Below are 19,949 nucleotides of genomic sequence, written 5' to 3' on the forward strand. Positions count from 1 at the left end.
GCTCATCAATATATGAATAAAAAAAATTGAGAAAAATTCAGGATCGCTTATTTTCCCGGAAAACTCAGTTGGATTTTTTTTTGTTTTCCTCTGACACTACTTACTTTGAAAAATCATAACTCAAGAACGAAGCATCATAGAAACAAAATTTTTTTATGAAAATGAAAGCAAATTTTCTCAGGAATAAAAAAAATGTTAACTGGAAACAAAATTTTCTACCGTTGAGAAAATTCGTAAAGAAAAGCCGGAAAAACTATGTTCCAATTAGTGGAAAACTTTCAAAAATATATTTTTGAGAAGGTAATTTCATAAGCTTTAATCGCTGAAATTTTTAAAATGTACTTTTTTTTCGCTTTTGACAGATTTCACGCCAACTCGACAAAGGGATTGGCAGCACCCCTTCAGAATTCAATGAAACTTTCTGGGTGTGAAGACTATGTGAAACTAAGATACTTTACATACTTTGTTTTTTCAAAATCGATCTAGACTAACATTTGGAAAGGGTCAAAGTTTTATTTTTACTTTTTTTATAAACCCGTATAACTCGAAAACGGTAAGACCTACAAAAAAGTGTTGTATGGGGGGCTGTCGTGAAATTTCCTGACGTTTTAGAAAAAAATGTTGAAAAAATAAAAACCCATTTTCTACACTGAAAAAAATATGATTCAAAACTTAAGAGTCGATTTAAAAAAATGTCCATTTCAGATTTTGATCATCCTTAAGCAAAAAGTTTCGTAATTAAATTTACTAAAAGTCGTCCATACATTGCAAATTGGGCATATCTAAGGGAAAAAAGTTTTTCTAACAACGAATTTTTCAAGTCTAAAACTGAATTTTTTTTTCAAAGATTTTGTTCTAAACCGTCAAATATGATCGTGTTTTCAAGTGATAAATGAGTTTGAACCAGAAATAAATTGTATTTTTTATTGAGAATAGTTAAAAAACGGAATTATGCAGTGATTATGTATTTTTAAATGAAGGCAATCTATGGATTTCGCCTCTGCCTATGAGAAAATCAACTCCGTCTAACAATCCGACGGATTTTTATGGTTCGAAAGATTGCAAACATTGAAAAGGAACAACCTGATCCATACCCCCATTAAATTTTCTTCTAGAAAATACTACTAAACGTACCTGCGTTACAAGCCAGATGAATAAGAAATAATGTTTGTATTGTTATCTACCTAAAATGTCCGTTAACGACCTGAGTTACTCAAAATCACCGCGTGAGTGTATGAAAGATAGGTATTTAACTTATAATTGTCGTTCTACCTATGCATATAACTATTTAAGCTTGATGTCAATAAAACTCTTTTCATCAACAAGATTTATCGCGCATTAAAATTTCGAGATGTTGCGCCGGTATAAACAATCCTAAGTGCAGGCGTAGCCAGTTGCGAAACTTGTCACCAACAATGATCGAACACATACGTGCTATGGGATATAGTCATCAGCTTGATGAAACTATGCATATTTGTGAGTCATGTCGCTTAGTGATCAGGCTTCCCAGAAGTCCGCCTAAGAAAAAAAACGACGTTCGGGTGGAGGCGAAGTGAATCAAAATCCTCAATCACCAACAAGCGGTCAGGCCTGCAATGAAATGCTAGGTAAGATAAATTTACTTTGCAGCACATTAAACGACAATGATTGTTTACATAGAACCCATATCAATATATTAATTCGACATTATTGTATATTTCAGAAGCAGTCCCGTCCTGTTCATCTTTGCCATCCGTCCCATCAGCGGATGAATTACTAGGCCCCTACAACGTGGAAAAATTTAACAGTATTATTGAAACTTTGAATTTGTCCCCGATCTCGTCGAGAAACATGAGGAGCTTGGACTATCGAATTAAAAAGTCAGTGGAGATCACCAAAGCTGTACGTCATGACATACTAGACATGGATTCAATGGACGTTGACAAGGTGGAGGCATTCGAGGAAATCATCAATCAGTTGAAAGAAAAATTCAACTCACCTGGTATTGACAGAAATGACCAGTTGAAAATATTATCGGTTCTTCCTAAGTTGTGGTCGATCAACAAAATTGTCGAGGAGTTCGAGGCACCAATTTACATGGTAAGACAAGTGAAACAACTTGTGAATGAACAGGGCATTCTATGAACCACAAGGGCTCGAAGTGGGCATGCAATTAGTGAAACAGATAAACAGGTTGTTATTGATTTCTTTGATAGTGATGATATTAGTAGGCCTATGCCAGGAGCCAATGACTTCGTTTCTGAGTACCGAAATGGTAGTAAAGAACAAGTTCAAAAGCGTCTTTCGATGATGTCTTTTAAAGAGGCGTACATGATTTTTGAAGAAAGATGCCAAAATGTAGACATTGGTTTTACTTTGTTTACTATGTTGAGGCCTAAACATTGTAGGCTTCTCGATAGCACAGGAATTCACAATGTATGTGTGTGCACATACCACGAAAATGTTAAATCAATGCTTAACAGTTTAGGAATTGTCTCTCAGGCAGAAATGCGGCAGGCAGAAACTGTTATGCGATGTTTTAGTAAGAACGACTGATTGTTTTTTTTTTTCGAGAATGTGAAAAGTGAAATTCCAAAGAAAATATTACAGGAGAACTAATCTCGCTTTTAGAGGAAAGCGACAAAGAAGGTAGTTTTTCAGCAATGGCTCACCACCGATCGCTGTAATTTAGAAACTATAATAAAGCCTGTTAAAGAATTTGTTACTTATTTTGTGGAGAAAGTTGATAAGCTAAAAACTCATGATTTTATTTGCTAAGAACAGTCTTCTTTTCTACGAAACAAAAAAAAACTTCTTAAAACAAGGTGAAATACTGGTAATTAGCGACTTTTCTGAAAATTATAGTTTTATCATACAAAACGCTGCTCAAGGATATCACTGGAATAATTCCCAAGCAACGATACACCCATTCGAGATTTACCATAAAAAAGATAATAAATTGGAAAACGTTAGTTTTATTATAATATCAGAAGTGTTGACTCATGATACAGTAGCAGTTCAGCTATTTATTTCAAAATTGATAAATTTTGTTAAACAAAAAATAAATTTCTCAAAAGTTATTTTTATGTCAGATGGAGCTGCAGCTCATTATAAAAATAAAAATTTTTTTGCCAGCTTATGTAATTTCAAGAAAACATATGGATTGGAAGCAGAATGGCACTTTTTGCCACATCCCACGGCAAAGGCCCCTGTGACGCTATTGGTGGCACTCTCAAACGAATGGCAAAAAGAGCAAGTCTTACAGTGAAACAAACTAATACATGTATCACCAAATTAAATTTCTGTTATATATCTAATGAACAGTATGTTAAAATGTCAGAGGAATTGATGGAATTGTTTGATAAGGTTAAAACTGTCCCTGGTACCCAAAAATATCATTGTTTTATGCCTATTAGTGATATACAAATTGCAGCCAAACGGTATACCAATTCAGAGGATGAACCAAAAATATTCAATTTATTCAGTAAAGCCCAAAAATAATGTAAATATTCATGTGCAGATACTACGTTTTAGGATATATAGCAATAATAAAAATAATGATGCATGATAAAAAAAAACCACGACTTTTTTTTATAAGCATAATATTGACCCTTTCCAGACACCTGTAAAGATTGGCTTTGACCAAATAAGAAATAAAATATTATTGTGATATCTTTCCAACCATAAAAAAACCCATCGGATTGTTGCAATCAGCGATTTGAAAGACAACGGATGGGTGGACGCTTAAGATCAGGTGAGAGTCGTTTCCGGAGCGAATGTAACCGATGCGGTTCGCTCCGACACGCAGGTGACTCACGAGATTGTTTCACACGAGGTGCGACTTGTAACAATTGCGGACAGCAGGGACACTATGCAAGGAAGTGTGACAATCGCCGCATGCAACGTGGCAGTCGCTTAACGAAACGGGAACCGTGACGCAACGACTTCATTGAAGCTAACTCGGTGAACACATCTGAATCCTGAGGAAAGGATGATTCTCATCGCTCAACTGCCGAGGGCATCGCTAAGGTGGCTTACTGATTGGCTTTGCTCCTACTTAACCGATCGTGAAGCTTTCGTGAAAGTGAAATTCACACGCTCCAGGACATTCAATATTCCATCCGGCGTCCCGCAAGGAAGTGTCCTCGGTCCGTTGATTTGTATCATTTATGTAAACGACCTTTATGAGCTGCTTTCTTCATTTCATCTTTCATATGCGGATGACTTAAAATTTTTCCGTGTGATTGCCTCCTTTGCAGATTGTGTCGAACTACAAGAAAACATAAATCAACTGCTTATCTGGTGCGACGATAATGGCATGCGCGTAAACAGTAAAAAGTGCAAAGTAATTTCCTTCTCACGATCCAATAGCATTTCGCTCCATCAGTATAACATGGGACTAGATTTTTTGGAAAGGGTTGACTCAATATGTGATCTGGGTGTTACGATTGACTCAAAATTAAGATTTAACGAGCACATAAGCATCATAACTGCCAAAGCATTTACCGTGCTTGGTTTCATCCGGCGCCATGCTTCCGGTTTTACCGATATTTATTGTCTTAAGACGTTATTCTGTTCTCTTGTACGCAGCATTATTGAGTATGTATCACCGGTTTGGTCGCCATTCTACGTAAAGCATAATCTGGCAATTGAACGTATCCAAAAAAGCTTTCTAAGGTTTGCTTTGCGTCATCTTCCTTGGAATGATCCGATAAACTTACCGAGCTATCCGGAAAGACTTAGGTTAATTAACTTAGAATCTCTCTCTGCAAGGCGCATCAGATCGCAGAGATTATTCATTTTTGACCTCATCACAAACAATATAGACTGCCCTGATCTGTTAGAATTGATTCCGTGGAATGTTCCTTCCAGACGTCTTCGTAATTCAGTGTTATTCGTAATTCCTTTCCATAGATCTAATTTTGGATACAGCAACTGTTTTCATATGTGTTTGCGTTCGTTCAATGATGTTTGTGACGAATTTGATTTGAATATGTCCAAAAATGTATTCAGTGTTAGAATAAGAGGTTTAGATTAAGTAGTAATTAAGAAATCAGTCTGTACGGCGTAGCCGAAGATGGTGCATAAATAAATAAATAAAAGTGAAAAATCTAGTTGGGTAAGAGCAGAGTGTGTAGAATTTTGTCTGCGAAACACGTAGGATCGATAAAGTAATTTTGTTCACTTTTCTGACTTGAGACTATTTGAATAAGTTTTCGAGAAATATAAAATACGCTTCAAAATGACACTGAACCATATTGACTCATCTTACCCTAAATGATAGCAATGGGAACCGAACGCGACGATGTTTGCATAAGAAGCAATGTCACGTTAGACGGGGATACTTCCGAGTTGTCTAACAATAATTGTTTTCTCCAGAGGGTTTCAATGTGGGATTAAGTTTCTTTCTTAAAATAGAAAAAAAAGCTATACAGGCTGAGAAAATTGCAGAGTACTTTAGAAATATCTTTTCTATTTCATTGCTCTTTAATCTACTGAAGAGACCTTCGAATAGTTGCACTGCAATTAACTCATCCCGTAGACAACAAAAATGTCTATCGTTATAAAATTTATTGTTCACCTTTTGCTTTGTCTCTGATGAATAAATAAGCGCAATCAAAGTGTAAACCCAAAACGATACAATAATATGCGGCTGTTCGTTATGACTAAACTACTTCGTTCAAAGCCTTTTACACACAAACGATGGGATCATTTATTTTACAAACTAGTTAATAAGCTAGAAACATGACTCGATCAGTTTGACTTACAATTATCCTTGTGCCGATTGGATTTGAAATTTCTTCGATGAACATGAAAATGCACATTTTATAACTTAAATGCGATACATAACTTCCTAACTTTAAAACATTGTGGACGTGACGTAAAATCAGACGAAATTGTTTCTACGACTTTGTGAAATATGACTGGTAGACCATTCCGAGCGAGCTGGCCGCAAACCAAATGAAACAACTCCACCACGTAGCGAAGCCGAATAACCCCCGGTATACGTCTTTGGTGAACACTGATTTGAGGCTTTGCAACGAGAGCTGAATTGATTGTGCCGTGGACATAATATTGCCATCGTCTGCTGAAGCAGCAGTGTCCTGAGTGGACGAAGCAGATGCCATCGCGGCATCCATTGCACGCTGCGTGTCCAAATCGGCAGGACATTCGTTCAGAGGCAACGCTTCCTGCAGGAATCCGGTCCACGTGTAATCGCCAAGCGTTTTGTACATCAACGCAAAGAACAAGCACATCAAGATCGGTGCGACATACTGCAAGGTAACGACGCACAGATAGTAGAATATGGAACTAATCTTCTTCTGCAAATCAACGTTCGTGATGCGTCCGGCTTCCTTCTTTTGATCCTCAACTCGATCGTAGGCCAGATTGAGATATGCTTGCAAGTAGATGGGCATCAACAGAAATCGTAACACCACTGCGAAGACAACTGCTCCCAACCGAATGGTTTCGAATGCTTCCGAAGAAAGCCTGTTGAAAAAAAAAAAAACAAATCATTAGATATACCATTTCTCCATTTGTCTCAGCTGCTTACAGTGGGGCTGACATTCCTGCAAAGACACGCCCAGTGAGGTAATCACGGCTAAGTGGCTTCACCCACAAAAGGACTAGGAGGAACGGCATGGCGAAGCTGAGATTTAGGAGGCATTTCAACCACATCCGGTCTTGGCAAAATCTGGAAGCAAAAGAATCGTAGTATATTAATATAAAGGCTAATTTTTATATGAAAAAAAATAACTTGTTAAAATTATAATTTACACCTCTAGTTTTGTTCATTTGGACCCATAGAAGCTACTGAGAATTGTCGTTTTCATTTTCATTGCAGCGTTTGGTTGGGAAATAAGAGCCCATTCACATATTTCATAACGCTGAAAGGGGTGGGTGGGTGTCTTGAAGATGTAAACCCTAAGAGCACAAGTCAACTCAAAGCCAGTGATAGGAAAGGTAATTGCTGAATAGTGTATGCTTACCACGCAAACGCCAAGGGAGAGGGAAAACAGGTTGGGCGTTGGGGATCATTAAAAAATGACGGCCATCATTTTGGTGAGGGAGGGTTTACAAAAAGCTACCGCGGAGCAAGTGGGTAAATGAGATAAATAAAAATACCTTGTATACACACTCAATCTGTTCGGTAAAAATAACTGGGTTTTTGAACTATCGAAAAATTCAGTAAACTCAAAAAAATGTCAGAAATCGAAAAACAAAGATTTTTTACTGAAATTTTGCAGAGAGCTTCCTTTTTATATCATATATCGATAAAAAATAAAACATGGTAAAATTTGCTTTTCAATTACGCGTGGCGACAGTTTTCATTTTACTGACTTTTTCGGGGCCCAGATAGCCGTAGCGGTAAACGCGCAGCTATTCAGTATGACCATGCTGAGGGTCGTGGGTTCGAATCCCGCTGGTCGAGGATCTTTTCGTAAATGGAAATTTTCTCGATTCCCAGGGCATAGAGTATCTTCGTACCTGCCACACGATGTACACATGCAAAAATGGTCAATCGGCAATGAAAGCTCTCAGTTAATAACTGTGGAAGTGCTCATAAGAACACTAATCTGAGAAGCAGGCTTTGTCCCAGTTGGGACGTAACTCCAGAAAGAAGAAGAAGACTTTTTCGGTAGTCCAACACCCAGTAAAAGTTTACCGACCCCAGTAATTTAATCTAAGTGTGTAGTCTAGTGAATAGGGTAATTTGAGGCTGTGGCACCAATCGAGTATTATCAGCAATTAGCAATCAGCAAAATTAAAACACCAAATTCACAGTATATTTCTATCAAATACACAAATGAAGACATTCAGATGATTCTTTGTTCTGTTAGCTTCCCTCTGGCGAGATTTCCGAGACTGAACAAACAATTTTGCCAGAGATGTCATCAATTCAATTCAATACGCCCTCAAAATGCGGCTGATTTGCTAGAGCCTGTTCGGCAGCGGTTTGCCTGCAGTTCTTATGGGAAAGCTGCCGAATAAAACGGGGTTACCGATACAGCTAATGCTCGATAACTGGGTGCTATTTAACTGGGCTGCTTTTTAACTGGGTGCTCGCTAACTGGGCTGTAGCCCAGTTAAAAAACAGTTAAACGTCAAAAACTTTCACCATCCCGTAACTGACGAGGGGCGTGCAAATGCAAAATAAGGTTTCGGCCGAATGACGCCAACCAAAACTTTGCATCTAAGTCCCCCTCGATTTTTATTTGAATGTGTGTGTGCGTTGGAATGGCAGTCCAGTTATCGAGCACTGCTCGCTAACTGGAAGGTTCTCTCAGCCCAGTTATCGAGCATAAGCTGTAATAGTCACATTGCCATGAGATGTTCGAGACGTTGAAAAAAAGTTTCCAAAAAGCTTTTTTAAAAAAGACACGGACAACGTCTTCAGCCATTTAGCTGCACAGACTGTAACTTAACACTAGACAACAGACAAGCATGCTCCAGTGGCACAGCCGAGATACATTCCTGACGAAAAGTTTCAATGGCTGAAGCGGGAATCGAACCCACACGCCATGACACGATGCGCTCAAATGCCAGACGCCACTAACCGCACGGCCACGAGGCCCACTTTTTTTATCAAGTATGTCGGTGTAAATCTGTAGATTGAATTGAATTCAATTAAAACAAATAAACACGTAATGAATGTGTGTGCTTATGACCGAGAAAATTACAAGAGAAGCGCGGTACCAGCTAAGTCTGCTAAGAATACGTAAATTCCCCTATACGATCCAAACTAATGCGTAACTTTTCGAGGCCATTCAGAACATTACGACAGACAAAAAATTTATGAGATTTTTTAACCATTATATAATGATTTTTTAACCATTATACCATTATATCGGCATCGGCTCATAGATTAACCATAAAGTGACAGCTTGTTGATTGAAAGTGTCATTAACCAAACTTATGGATAACAAAATTATGCTTTCCCAACAAAACAACCTGAATCACCATTTTTCTATGATAGCATTCGTAAAATCCCCCGCTTCCCCCCAACCGACTCAGATAACCGTCTCGATTGAACTCCATATGTACAGTATTGCCCACTATAATGCCAACATAGTCTTTTACGAAACAAGCAGGAGAATGATTGCTAAGATAGGGTATAACAAGTGTTTGAGTGATCATAAGAATACTAAGTTTACTAAGAATACTTTTCCTCGTACAATGCCCGTTCGATTCTGACTCGGCTTGAATTTGGCAACACAGAAATCCGTGTACACGAAAAAATAAATCATGATCAGTCACAAATCTTGTCAATCTTAATGTTTCGGTGGGCCTACTTAAGGCTTAACATATTCAAAATAGGTAAATTTAATTCGTGGTCATTACTACGGTGATAAAAGATATAAGAATAACAACCGTTAAATTTTGGAATTTAAGCAACATGAATCGAACAGGCACTGTATAACCACAGACAAACAGACGTAACACTTAAAACAAATCTCGATCAAAATCATAGTCACGAGGCCATGTACGCCAAATGCTGAAATGTTTGTGTTTGGCCGACAGGCCAACAGAGGGCGGTAGTGTGTAAACGTCAAACATGAACAAAAACGATGCGAGCGCTGCGGGTGGTGGATTGGCCACCTACCATATTTTTGAATCGACCGTTAAAAAGGTTGTCGATGGACAATTATGAGAGTGTGACGTCTGTTTGTCTGTGGTATAACGTTTCAGTTTTCGCGAGGTTTCTACACTTATGTTGTAAAAAATACAACAGCTCCAATTATAGATTTTTTTGGGTGTGTAAGCCAAGAATAGACCAGCTGCTTACTTACTTACTTATTTGGCTTTACATCAATTATCTTGATAAAGCCTCGCCAACAATATTTCGCCAATTCCCTCGGTTCATGGCCGCTTCTCTCCATCCCACGCTCCCAGGTTCTGGTGTACCTGATCAATCCACCTAGCTCGCTGCGCTCCACGCCTTCTTGTTCCGACCGGATTCGTGGCGAACATCATCTTTACAGGGTTGTTGTCCGGCATTCTTGCAACATGCCCTGCCCAACGTATCCTTCCAGCTTTAGCTACCTTCACGATACTGGGTTCGCCGTAGAGTTGAGCGAGCTCGTGGTTCATCCTTCGCCGCCACACGCCGTTCTCCTGCACGCCGCCGAAGATCGTCCTTAGCACTCGGCGTTCGAAAACCCCAAGAGCTTGCAAGTCCTCCTCGAGCATAGTCCACGCCTCATGCCCATAGAGGACTACCGGTCTTATGAGCGTTTTGTACATCGTGCATTTGGTGCGGGGGTGAATCTTTCTTGACCACAGTTTCTTCTGGAGCCCATAGTAGGCACGACTTCCGCTGATGATGCGCCTTCGTATTTCCCGACTAACATTGTTGTCAGCCGTCAACAAGGATCCGAGGTAGATGAACTCGTCCACCACCTCGAAGGTATCCCCGTCTATCGTAACACTGCTTCCTAGGCGGGCCCTGTCACGCTCAGTTCCGCCAACCAGCATGTACTTTGTTTTCGACGCATTCACCATTAGCCCAACTCTTGTTGCTTCGCGTTTCAGGCGGGTGAACAAATCTGCTACCGTTTCTAATTTTCTCCCAATAATATCCATGTCGTCCGCGAAGCAAACAAATTGTCCGGATCTCGTGAAAATCGTGCCTCGACTGTTAAGTCCGGCTCTCCGCATGACACCTTCAAGCGCAATATTGAACAACAGGCACGAAAGTCCCTGTCGTAGTCCCCGCCGAGACTCGAACGAACTGGAGTGTTCGCCCGAGATCTTCACGCAGTTTTGCACACCGTCCATCGTTGCTCTGATCAATCTTGTGAGCTTCCCGGGAAAGCTGTTCTCGTCCATGATTTTCCATAGCTCTATGCGGTCGATACTATCGTATGCCGCCTTGAAATCGATGAACAAATGGTGCGTAGGGACCTGGTACTCACGGCATTTCTGGAGGATTTGCCGCACGGAAAAGATCTGGTCCGTTGTCGAGCGGCCGTCGATGAACCCTGTTTGATAACTTCCCACGAATTCGTTTGCTATAGGTGATAGACGATGGAAGAGAATCTGGGATAGCACTTTATAGGCGGCGTTTAGGATGGTGATTGCACGATAATTTTCACACTCCAGTTTGTCGCCCTTTTTGTAGATAGGGCATATAACGCCTTGCTTCCACTCCTCCGGTAGCTGTTCCGTTTCCCAGATTCTGACTATCAGCCGATGCAGACAAGCGACCAACCTGTCCGGGCCCATCTTGATGAGTTCGGCTCTGATACCATCCTTGCCAGCGGCTTTGTTGTTCTTGAGCTGTTGAATGGCATCCTTAACTTCCCCCATCGTGGGAGCTGGTTGGTTTCCGCTGTCCGCTGTGCTGACGTAGCCATCGCCTTAGCTGTCCTGACCTTCTGTGCCTGTGTTTTCTGCGCCATTCAGGTGTTCATCGTAGTGCTGCTTCCACCTTTCGATCACCTCACGTCCGTCCGTCAAGATGCTCCCATCCTGAGCTTCTGATAGAACTTCCGCGTTTCTTGAGAACGGTACAGCAACTCCATCTCTTGGCATTCCACCTCTTCCAGGCGGCGCTTTTTGTCCCGGAATAGGCGGGTTTGTTTTGCCGCGTACCATGCTGCAGCATTGCAGCCCGCGCTGCATTCTTCTCTTCTAAAACCTCCTGGCACTCCTCGTCGAACCAATCGTTTCTTGAGCTCCGTCCCACATATCCGACAGCGCTTTCGGCAGCGTCGTTAATGGCTGCTTTGACTGTCCTCCAGCAGTCCTCAAGAGGCACCCTATCGAGCTCATCCGGCAACTCTGCCTCAAGATGCTGCGCGTACGCATTGGCGACATCCGGTTGTTTCAGCCGCTCGAGATTGTACCGGGGCGGGCGTCGGTACCGTACATTGTTGATGACGGATAGTTTTGGGCGCAGTTTCACCATCACCAGGTAGTGGTCGGAGTCAATGTTGGCGCCACGATAGATTCTGACGTCGGTTATGTCGGAGAAGTGCCGTCCATCGATCAAAACGTGGTCGATTTGCGATTCTGTTTGCTGAGGTGATCTCCAGGTGTACCGATACGGGAGGCTGTGCTGGAAATAGGTGTTACGAATGGCCATGTTCTTGGAGGCGGCAAAATCTATCAGTCGTAGGCCGTTCTCGTTCGTCAGCCGGTGGGCGCTGAACTTTCCAATCGTCGGTCTGAACTCCTCCTCCTGGCCATTCTGAGCGTTCAAATCTCCTATGATGATCTTGACGTCGTGGCTTGGGCAGCGGTCGTACTCGCGTTCGAACTGCGCGTAAAATGCGTCCTTGTCATCATCAGTGCTTCCGGAGTGTGGGCTATGCACGTTGATTATGCTGAAGTTAAAGAATCGGCCTTGATTCTTAATTTGCACATTCGTTCATTGATCGGCCACCACCCGATCACGCGCCTTTGCATATCACCCATCACTATGAAAGCTGTTCCCAGATCGCGTGTGTTGCCGCAGCTCTGGTAGATGGTATGATTACCGCTACGATGTCGAAACCGCGGGTCTTCAGTACATCGGAGAGTATGCGAGTAATTCCAATGAAGTTGAGAGATTTGCAGTTCCACGTACCGAGTTTCCAATCGCTAGTCCATTTTCGTCGCTGTGGTCTTTGCCGATTGTTCCGGTCCGTATTCTCTCGTTGACGTTCCTGTGCTGGTGTATTTTTACGGCTGGCTTGCAGGGCCTGACACCAACCCCCTAGATTTCCGGAGGACCATTCCCCCTAAATGTTCGGAGAGCCATAGTGCGCAGTTTAGCTTAGAGTCCTTCTCTGGCACTCGGACGATGATCAGCCGCCCCTGACATGGGGAACAGACGCTGTTGTGAGCCGCTCCTAACGTGGAGTACAGACGCTCCAGGTTTGCAAAAGCAAACCCCCCCTTCCCTGTCAGCATACGACCAAAGTTCCCACCGGGGGTTGGTTACCCGATCTTCCCCAAGGTTACTCGTACCCCGGCCAGTACCACGAGGAGGTAGGGATAGGAGTTGCTGGGCAAGAGGCTAAGGACCGCACAAAGGGGTCTATTTTATTCCTGCGGGTACGCGAGGTACCAATGGTACGCCATGCCCAGCCATTTACCGTGCCAATAGACCAGCTGACACACCCAAAAAACACTAACCATATTTTAGCTGGATAAACTGTTATTCAGCTAGTAATATTGCCTGTGCATCTTGTTCCGCCTTACCCTACTGTAAAAATGCTCGTAATATTGTAGAAAAATGTGCTGAATGTTTGTGGCTTTCACTAAAATTTGTTTCAAAATTTCGGTCTTCCGTGATTCGGCCTTTTGTTATTCGGCTTTTTGTGATTCGACCTTTTGTGATTCGGCCTTTTGTGATTCGGCCTTTTGTGATTCGGCCTTTTGTGATTCGGCCTTTTGTGATTCGGCCTTTTGTGATTCGGCCTTTTGTGATTCGGCCTTTTGTGATTCGGCCTTTTGTGATTCGGCCTTTTGTGATTCGGCCTTTTGTGATTCGGCCTTTTGTGATTCGGCCTTTTGTGATTCGGCCTTTTGTGATTCGGCCTTTTGTGATTCGGCCTTTTGTGATTCGGCCTTTTGTGATTCGGCCTTTTGTGATTCGGCCTTTTGTGATTCGGCCTTTTGTGATTCGGCCTTTTGTGATTCGGCCTTTTGTGATTCGGCCTTCTGTGATTCGGCCTTCTGTGATTCGGCCTTCTGTGATTCGGCCTTCTGTGATTCGGCCTTTTGTGGTAGACCCCTATACACAGCACTAGTTAGATTAAATTTACTTTAATTAGCTGATTGTTATCTTTGTACTATAGTACGACAACATATTTAACATTAGCAGATGAGAAGCATTTTTTGATCTTCCATAGTAAAATCATTGTTGAACTCATATTTATTGCCTTAAACAGCTTAAAATTATTTTTTAGAAAAAATGTATAAGATAAAATCATATAAATTTCATTCTGATACAACCCTTTTTGGTATACCAATACATGCTAATAACTTTTATAGCGAAAATTTGCTCAGATTATTTCAAAATAACTCAATGAGCGGTGAATTGAGCATGAACGGTGAATGGCGTCCTTACGGTATTTACAGTCAGTGACAAAAGTTAGTAACCAAATGCTGTTTTTCCATACAAAATGCCCAAGTTTGGGATGCTGTATCTCAGCTTCTGGTAGTCCGAATTGGCTGAAATTTGGATGACGAACTACAAATAACTTGAAGTTTTGCCTGTAAGGAAATTATTACATTGCAGTCATTTTACACAGAGTTTTAGAGGGTTGTACAAAGACAAAAGTAAGTAACCGAGAAACTTTTTTATTTAATTCGAAAACGGTTAGTCGTGAAAAGTTGGTCTGTTCCATAAAAATGTTCAATTTCAGAAGTCACACAAATTTGCAGAGCACACCAACTTTCCACGACTAACCGTTTTCGAAATAAATGAAAAAGTCTCTCGGTTACTTACTTTTGTCTTTGAACAACCCTCTGAAACTTTATGTAAAAAGACTGCAATGTAATAATTCCCTTACAGGCAAAATTTCAAGTTATCTGTAGTTCGTCATCAAAATTTCAGCCAATGCGGACTACCAGAAGCAGAGATACAGCATCCCAAACTTGGGCATTTTATATGGAAAAACAGCATTTGGTTACTAACTTATGTCACTGACTGTAGATAGTTTTCTCCAAGCGGATTTGAAACTCGTTCAATCACAACAGAGCCGTAGCGTGGTCTCATGGCGCCCTTGGCGAACAACCATTTAAGCGCCCCTTATTCAAAGCAAAGTTCACAATGTTTTCCTTTCTCTTTTTTAACGGATTATCTGCCGAAGGCATGTTCATCTCAGCAAAACATTGTACAAGTTAAAGTTAAAAAATTCAGAAAAACATCAAATTTTGAAAGTCTATGGAGACTTAATGATAAAACTTAAGCATTAATTAAGAATTAGATAATCTAGAGAACCAGACAACCGTTTAAGCTAATAATGACCTATCGATCAAGTTTCGAAACGCTGAAGTTTTGAAGTATAGCTTTAAAACATCTTAACCTTTAGTAAATAGCTTAATAAAATTGCCGTTTATATGGTTAGATGTGAATTCGTAACAACTATTGTATTTTTATCATCGTTAAAATCTCGGTAAGACTCTTTTTCTTAAATAAATTATTGTAGACATTTCCAAACCATTTATTTTTGTATAAGTATAATAAATTTGGTCAATATTCCAATTTAAATGTTCTTAAATATCTTAATGTAATTTATTATCGACATTTTGTTGACATGAAAAAAACTACGAGAATATTTGCAATGAATTTCAACTTCTTGAAGAATGAACAATAAATAAATTAGTACTAAACTAATTCCAAGATGTTGATTTTTATGAAAGTTGTTCATACTCAAATCGAATAGGAGGATTCTACCCTAAATTTCACAAAAATTATTATCAAAATATTGCATTCAAAATAGAAGCATGGAATTGAACAAAAAGTTTTGAAACTAATCAGTAAAACCTTTTTCAAATGTTAGAGAATTTTGCTCTGATTTCTAGAAAATTCTTGTTAAAACATTTCGATAAATTCGAACTGCTATCAGTAAGTTTGAAGCATTTGTTTGGAGAAACTTAAAAGAATGATTGTTGTTACGAATAATAACCAACTTTATGTTCTTTCAATAGTTAACAATTCTCTGAGAATTATATTTTCGATTCGTTTATAATTGTGCTCAGTATTTCATCTAAATTTTGGTTAAGATTCTATGGACATTTTGTACAAGTTCCATGAGAACACCGTCCAGTAACACTAAAGCATCCTGTTTAATTTTTTTTTATTATTAGGGTTATGGATTATTTGACATGACTTTCAATGGGAATTGCATCTCGGATTGTGTGAAATTCAAGCCAAGACTTCAGTGGCGTCCACTGTATTAGTTTCGATTTGCCTAATTTTTGACACATGCACCATGCGTAAACTGATTTACAAATAATTGTTATAAAGGCCAAGATAGCCGTAGCGGTAAACGCGCAGCTATTCAGCAAGACCAAGCTGAGGGTCGTGGGTTCGAATCCCACCGGTCGAGGATCTTTTCGGGTTGGAAATTTTCTCGACTTCCCAGGGCATAAAGTATCATCGTACCTGCCACACGATATACGCATGCAAAAATGGTCATTGGCATAGTAAGCATCTCAGTTAATAACTGTGGAAGTGCTCATAAAGAACACTAAGCTGAGAAAGCAGGCTCTGTCCCAGTGGGGACGTAACGCCAGAAAGAAGAAGAAGTTATAAAGAACTATTTTAGGAAATCTTTAATAAATTTGAAATTATCTGAAAATCTTTAGACTTGATGGGTTTTATTATGAAAATTTATTGGCTTTTTTTCGGTGAATACAATACCTATACTCAGAGTGAAAGGGAGTAACGAAAGTAATGAAATGATAATAGAAATCCCAAATGAACAAATTTGGGAGGGTAACTTGAGATTTTTCTGGACCTACTGTAATATTCATATTCATTAATATTGCCAATTTACATACCTGAGTGAATCCCAATGCATCCTTGCCATACGCAGTCCAGGGAAGGTGAACAGAGCTCCAAGGATGCCACAGCTGACAGCAATGAAAAATTTCACCACGATTTTGGATGCTGGTCCTCTACAATACGAAAAAAACAGAAAATTGAATACATTGTTACATACTTGTTAAGCAATAACTCACGATGAGTTCAATCCTTGAGTTTCCAAAAACGCAGATGCACTCTCGTTGAAGCTTCGATAGGCACGATCTAGTCCCACTTCCAGAGTTGTCTCAGGTACGATCAGAATCACCATCGCAATCAGCAAATATATGAGACCGGTTACGATACATGTGGATCGCTCGCCAATCGATTCCTCGCTTTGGAAGTACTGAACCGTGAGAGATGCTAGAAGTTTACTATTTTTCAAGAGTGGGTTAAGGAAAATGTTGAAATCTATCAATTACAATCATAATCCACCCAGTTATTTACAAAAAAGCATTGAACGGGAAAAGATCGGTTGTGAGCAAACTTTGCTCATCCAGCAATCACGCTCTTTTTACATTTGTTTTGTTCTGGTTCTCCGATGCAAAATAGACTTTTTAGTGACCTTGCAGCGAAAAAACATATCGGTACCTATCTATTGAAAGTCGCCAAAGGCGAGAGAGCACAGAATACACTGTGTAAATTCGTTGAGACCGCTGAAAATAGTATTTAAAAGGATACAATGCAAAGAACACAACAAGCAGGCACCACAACATGCTGAGATTGAATTCTTCCTTGAGCGGGAAAAAGAACTGGTACACCTGAAAGCAAACGGAATCCCGTAATTGTCATGAAGTTCAAATAGAATAGCACATGAACCTACCTCGGAGACAACGTAGACAATCGAAGCGTACAAGCTGAAATCCACCAGCCACTGGTACTCGGTGTAGTACCTCAAATGGACGATATCATACGGCGAAATTCCCACGGTCTCCAGCTGGATGTCCAAACTTCTCGGAATGTGAAACGTCGAGGATTTACCCTGGTCGACATGCCCGTTCCGTTGTTTGTCCTTTTTGGACTTGGCCTTCTCCCGGGGAACACCGGACAGTTTCCGCAGTTCGTCATCCGTTGGGTGCAAATACCTCGAAAGTCCTGTAGAACATAGAATCCATTTGGCCAGCGAGAAGTGTGGACTCAGCTTCTGGATCACGCTGACCATAATCAGGGTGATGACCAATTGAGCTCCCAGAAGGGCCTACAAAAAAAGAAACAACGCAAAAAGCCGGCGACATGTCAACCGACCCATTAAATGACCATCTAATCAAAAGAAAAAGTGCGTGGTGGCACACATTTTAAGGAAGCTCTCGTTTAACACTAAAATTAGAATTAATTTCTATAAATAGGTCATTTGCATTCTGACAGGTTGACCTGATGTCCGAATCTGGGGCCCTTACCATTGCGGGTTTTAACTCCTTTCCAGCGTCGAAAAAATCATATGCCACAGCAGATAGGTTTTCCACGTATACCAACGCTATGCAGCATTAATTATTGCGTAACTTTAATTCACTCGAAACTATAATTTCACCGAATCGCAGAACTTTAAATTACTTAACACAGTTTAGCACCTCATCTTCAACCTCCCGCACGCACGAAAAATCACCTTCGAAGCAAATCGGCCGGAGACGAAAACGAAACTGACAAGACAACTTTAAAGCCCAAAGTTAATTGATATCTTCAGGTAAAATTATATCAGGAGTACGTTCGCAGCTTTAAGCCTTGATTACACTACACTGAAATGAATTTTATTGTAGAAACTACTGGATCCATGGTAAAATTAAAGCGGGGGCCACAATGGTCCGTCAACTTCGACTTCGACTTCAGCGTTAACGCATCCGTCAATGTACTAAAAACGTTGACGGATGCGTTAATGCAACACATGCGCACAATACTGCGTTGCGTCGTGCGTTGTTATTATTGTTGAATTGCGTCATTCTCATCGTAGTCTTGTTTACCTACATCAAGTTGTGATCAATTTTTCCTCGGAGTTGAACTTTTGTGTGATGTTGACTGCATTTCTAGCGGAATCCGAAGTTTTGCCATTTTTTTTGTTTTGAATCTTCCGTCACGCGTTGGCTGCTGCGTCAACTTTGAAGATTTTCAAAGTTTAGCACAGCGTCAGCGTTTTTAGTACATGCGTGCGTTAGACGCAACGCATCATTGTGGGGTGCTGCATTGAATATCATTACTTTAAACTTAGCTGTCAGTTAAAGCTGACGGTGAAGTCGACGCTAACGGACCATTGTGGCCGCAGCTTAAGAACTGCACCAACGATTTTCAACCTACTATAGTATTAATGTATACATTAATCTGTTAACTCTACACGCAAAAAAATTGTGCGGTAAAAACTACCATTCTAGGGGGTTAACTTAAGCGCTCGCACCGGCAATTTTCAGCAGACCAGAAATGCGCTTGATTTTACCATGTCTGTAGTTGAAATCAGATTGTTGTAAATTATTTCTGTCAAATGTACCAGTAATGCGGTGGGGTGTACCGTAAACATAGTATATTGGTCTGAATTTCCATGGTAGTTTTAAGAATGGGCGTAGTCAGCTAAAATAGTTATTTTTACCACAGAATTTTTTCCCGTGTACCAAAACATAGTCAACATCACTACACAAGAAAATTTCTTCTGTTGATTTAACCAGAGTTGTAGGGGATCGTCCACAAATGACGTAGCATTTTTCCACTGACTTTTTATACCCCCCTCCCCCCTCGTAACATATCGTCACAAATGCTGATACCTCCCTTGGAAAATACGTAGCATATCAAGAACCCCCCCCCCCCACCTGTATTTTTTATTTGTTTTTCTTAGCGACTGGGCTGAAGCAAAAAATAGGAATTCAGAAGTTCAATTCAAAGTTTGATATTAATTACTGACTGAAATGTAAGGATAATCTAACGAATAGTGGTTATCACGCCCAATGGTATGAGTGCCCTAATGAGCCATTTTACGAGACGTTTCGGAACAGCTGATCGTCGCAACGGCGTCAATTGACAGGAGACCTGGGATTGAATCCAGCGTGATTTTCAATAACGCCTCATCTTACCAAACGAGGACATGGAGAAAATGACAAAAATGAGATCCAAAAATGTTCGTTACTGCAACATTACACCTAGTTATTGTATCAGCTACCTCTTTGTTACCCATATTGCACATAAAAAAGCACTTTTGTGATCAGAAATATTTTAATAATTTTTCTCCATTTAAGTTTTCGCCTGGATGAAAAGCTACGCTAGAAATGCGCACAGTCATCAACCATCATCATCGCGAAAACTGACGCCGATGATTGAAAAATCCCATGTCTCCTGTCATTTCACCATGCTTCGTAAAATGGCTTATATAGATGTAGTTGTGAACCTTAGAGGAAAACAATATGCACTCAGTCTAGAAAAACACCCAGAAACCGGGTGTAAATTTTTCAAATTGGGTAATATTTCCATA

At 40.4% G+C, this 19,949-nt stretch overlaps 1 protein-coding gene across 1 annotated transcript; it reads right to left on the reverse strand.

Moving 5' to 3' along the window:
* Nucleotides 1-5,578: 5,578 nt before the first annotated feature.
* LOC5569592 (transmembrane protein 161B) lies at nucleotides 5,579-18,151 on the reverse strand. The gene is made up of 7 exons (XM_001652819.2): nucleotides 17,902-18,151; nucleotides 17,328-17,702; nucleotides 17,186-17,265; nucleotides 16,663-16,878; nucleotides 16,483-16,599; nucleotides 6,536-6,676; nucleotides 5,579-6,471 (listed from the first exon to the last, which is right to left on the reverse strand). Exons 1-7 carry the CDS (start codon nucleotides 17,902-17,904, stop codon nucleotides 5,883-5,885), a joined length of 1,521 nt encoding a protein of 506 aa, XP_001652869.2. The 5' UTR covers nucleotides 17,905-18,151; the 3' UTR covers nucleotides 5,579-5,882.
* Between the last annotated feature and the right edge of the window lie 1,798 nt (nucleotides 18,152-19,949).

This window comes from Aedes aegypti, chromosome 2, assembly GCF_002204515.2.
Source record: "Aedes aegypti strain LVP_AGWG chromosome 2, AaegL5.0 Primary Assembly, whole genome shotgun sequence".
Taxonomy (NCBI): Eukaryota; Metazoa; Arthropoda; class Insecta; order Diptera; family Culicidae; genus Aedes; species Aedes aegypti.